A 3,961-nucleotide genomic window follows, 5' to 3' on the forward strand; every position below is an offset into this window, starting at 1 on the left:
TTCTTCCCTCCATTCTCCCACATGGCTTCGGACCCTCTACCTCTTAGCATTGTTTATTCTGTCATGACACATGGACTCTACTACCCTACCCTCCCTTCCTCAGTGCCTTGTTTTCTACTCTTGTGGTCCCCTTTTCAGTCTCATGCCATGGACCCACACACACACACACACACACCTCCACACACACACACACACACACACACACATTCAATCATTAACAGGCTTCATATGAGAAAAAAACACGTATTGGTCTTCCTGGATCTAGGTTAGCTCAGTTACTATATTTTCCAGATCTATCCATTTCTCCACATTTTTTTTTATGGCTGAGCATAATTCCATAGGATGAATTCTTATGTACCCACCACCTTGTTTATTAAAGAATATCATCATTATCATGTTAGCAGATCCTAGTGAGTAAACCTGCAATCCTATTCCCTTACAAGCAACCATTTAATGAATTTACAACTAATATTTATCATCAGCCAGGATGAGGACTGCAAGTAAGGACCAGACCAGGAAGAAGTGAGTCTTTGCTGCTGGGACTCAGAAGCTGAGGTGCGGCTGGCCTTGTCCTGTCTGGAGAAGAAACAGACATAAATAAATATGTGTGATACAGTGGCATATGAAAATAAGAGGACTAAATTCTAGAGAAAACACACACACACATATATGCATGTGCATGCTTGTGTGTGCACACATTAGTCTAAAGTCAGCAAGTCCAGCAGGACACGGAATGTTTCTAATGATGAAGAAAAAGGAATGTTAGCAATCAGAAAAGGATCAGGAAAAGGAAGGTGATCTGAACAGCTGCCTCACCCAGGACTGACCGAGCACAGAACAGGAACAAACTGAATTCGGTTTGTTTAGGATAGAAGCACTGATGAGGAAAGGGCTCTAGAATGTTCGGTTTCCTCTAGAAACCACCAGCAGCAGCTACATATTTAGGCAATGTTATTTTCTTCAGGCAAAACCCTGCAGCTTTCCCATATTCATATTCTCTCTCTCTCTCTCTCTCTCTCTCTCTCTCTCTCTCTCTCTCTCTCTCTCTCCCTCCCCCCTCCCCGGCCAGGCTGCATACTGCATGGCTTTGTGTGCCAACTTGACACAAGCTAGAGTCATCAGAGAGGAAGGAGCCTCCGTTGAGGAAATGCTTCCATGAGATCCAGCTACAAGTCATTTCCTCAATTACTGATCAATGGGGGAGGGCCCAGCCCGTTGTGGATGGTGCCATCCCTGGACTTGTGGTCCTATAAGAAAGAAGACTGAGCAAGCCATGTGAAGCAAACCAGTAAGCAGCACCCCTCCATGGCCTCTGCGTCACCTCCTGCCCTGTTTGAGTTCCTGTCCTGACTTCCTTTGATAATGAACAGTGCTGTGGAGGTGTAAGCCAAATAAACCCTTTCCTCGTCAATGCGCTTTTTGGTTATGGTGTTTTGTCGAAGCAATAGAAACCCTAAGACATTCTCACTTCCATTAGAAAGATATTTGCCATGCTTCACTAAGTCTCCCTCTGTATCCTCTCCTTCATCTGCCCCTCTTCCGGCTCCCATAGTTCCACCATGGTCACTAGTGGCAGAGCCACGGGGGCAGCATTCTAGTGAGGGGCTGTGTTTCTTCTCTCCACTCTCCAACATACTCTTGACACAAAATTCAAGGTGAATACAGGTCAAGGCTAAGCTATAAGTCAAGTGCAAGAATGAGCCCGGTCAAGTTTGGACCAGTTATAATGAATAACCCACGAAAGGCCAGGTTCAGTGTTATCCACAGGAAGCCATGAATTGTGGAAGACCTTGAGGGCCACAGATTGATTCCTTTTTTTTTGGGGGGGGGGGCGGTTTCGAGACAGGGTTTCTCTGTGTAGTCCTGGCTATCCTGGAACTCACTCTGTAGACCAGGCTGGCCTCGAACTCAGAAATCTGCCCACCTCTGCCTCCCAAGTGTTGGGATTAAAGGCGTGCGCCACCACCGCCCAGCTCACAGGTTGATTCTTTTTTTTTTTTTAATTTTTTTATTGGCTGTTTTATTTACATTTCATATGTTGTCCCCTTTCCCCATCCCCCACCTACCCAGGAACCCCCTATCCCCTCACCCCTCCTCCTTCTTCTCTGTGGATGTAACCCCTACCTACTCCCCCACTCCCACCTCCCCACCCTCAAATTTCCCACCCCCTGGGGCATCCAGCCTTCATGAGGTCAAGGATCTCTTCTTCCACCTATGGCCAGCAGGGCCCTCCACTCTTACGTATTCAGCTGAAACCCTGGATCCCTCCCTAAGTGCTCCCAGGCTGGTGGTTTAGACCCTGGGAGCTGTGGTTGGTTGGTATTGTTGCTCTCCTCATGGTGCCACAAACCCTTACAGCTCCTTCAGTCTTCACTCTAACTCCTCCATTGAGAACCCCATTATCAGTTCAATGGCTAGTTGTGAGCATCTGCCTCTGAATATGTCAGACTCTTGAAGGCCTCTGAGGAGACATCCATATCAGGCTCTTATCAGCATGCACTTCCTGTCTTCCACATCAGCATCTACCTTTGGTGATTGCACATGGGATAGATACTCAGGTGGAGTGGTCTTCAGATGGCCCCTCCTTCAGTTTCTGTCCCTCACTTTGTCTCCATATTTGCTCCCTTGAGTATTTTGCTGCTCCTTCTAAGAAGGACTCTTACTTGTACTAGTTGAGTGGAGATGGGAACAGAGCCATCAGGCTCAGGGACATGTTCTGGGCCAGTGACCAAGCAGCAACCACAGTCTGAAGGATCCTGCAAGATGCGTTCTACCAGCCCCTTGCTTTCCCAGAAGAGAAGCTCCATGGTGGTGTCTTGGCTGTAGTCCCCTCTCTCAGGCAGTCCTCCATTTGCCCTTCTTCCTTTGGCTGCTTTTGCCTGAAGTACATGAGGAGGAACACAACTAGGTCAACTTGAGAAGGAAGGAAAATTTGAGAGCTTCTTTTGTCTGAGCTTCCTGGAGGAAAGTGTCAGATGTCTCTGTGGAGAAGGCATGAGCTGACTACACATAGCTCATGTCAGTGTAGAGTGAGAGCGACACAAGTGGCTTTATCCAGCCAACATTTATGAAGACCTACTGTGAGCTAAATACTATACCAGCTGGCCCAGATGTTCCAGTGTGCAGAATCAGGTATGTTTCCTGTTCTCATACAGAATCTAGTCTAAAGAGAAAGCCAGATATGAATAACTACAAAAATATTAGTAAACAATAACCATGAAGAGGGTGGTGTGGAGGAATCTATATACATAGGAGTGCTGATGATCTGAGACCTGGGAGGCCATGATTCCCCACAACCAGTAGCAGCTCTATGAGCTGTAATTCTTGCAGGACGCCAGCACAGTTACCTGCTCTTCCATGTCTAGTGTGCCCCATGGCCAGCTCTCTACACCTTGGCATAGTTTTCACTGTTTATTAGAGGATGTTATTCAGTGTAAGGTAGTGACATCACTTTCTGAAAGCTGCCACAATTCAGCAGGACCAGAAGCTTAACGTATGCCCACTGTAGGCCAAGTCCCCGTTGATTCCCAAGTCATTTGTCAGAGCACAACAGGGAATGTGAAGAGAAACAGTAATCTGGCTCTTCGGGAAGTGTAGAATAGCCACACTTCATCATGTGGCTAAACTTCTGCAGTAAAATCTGAGACCCTAGCTGACTCATCTATTAATTAGGGATACCCAGACAAGACGGAGAAAAGACAAGCTGAGTTCCATTGGCCAAATCTCAAGTCCCTAAATTTTAAAACTAAAATTTTAGTTTGTGATTTAGAAGTGAAAGTAAGTTCTTGAATGGACTTTCTTCTTAGTTGCTTATGGTAAGAAGAAAGGAAAAAAAGGCTGCCAGAGAAGAGATAATTCAAAGGTTCAATGGGGTGAGCGCATCTTCTTCCAAACCTTGACCAGAGTGTTTCCATTCTCTCTCTCTCTCTCTCTCTCTCTCTCTCTCTCTCTCTCTCTCTCT

The 3,961-nt window shown here is 46.4% G+C and overlaps 1 protein-coding gene across 2 annotated transcripts in view; it reads right to left on the minus strand.

The window, feature by feature from the left end:
* Positions 1-564: 564 nt before the first annotated feature.
* The window catches only part of Tmem156 (transmembrane protein 156), a 38,096-nt gene continuing 34,699 nt past the window's right edge, over positions 565-3,961 (minus strand). Inside the window, exons 7-8 of one of the 2 annotated variants that reach the window (XR_003711155.1) lie at positions 2,664-2,879; positions 565-576 (exon numbers count right to left, since the gene is read on the minus strand). Coding sequence is in view for 1 of the 2 variants with exons in the window: in XM_028765301.1 (XP_028621134.1) it covers positions 2,771-2,879 (109 nt within the window). In the remaining variant the exon portion in view is untranslated. Of the gene's footprint in view, positions 577-2,562; positions 2,880-3,961 lie in introns of those variants that run through there. The other variant, XM_028765301.1, reaches the window with a different exon arrangement.

This window comes from Grammomys surdaster, unplaced genomic scaffold (genome assembly GCF_004785775.1).
Source record: "Grammomys surdaster isolate TR1022 unplaced genomic scaffold, NIH_TR_1.0 150, whole genome shotgun sequence".
In the NCBI taxonomy this organism is placed as follows: Eukaryota; Metazoa; Chordata; class Mammalia; order Rodentia; family Muridae; genus Grammomys; species Grammomys surdaster.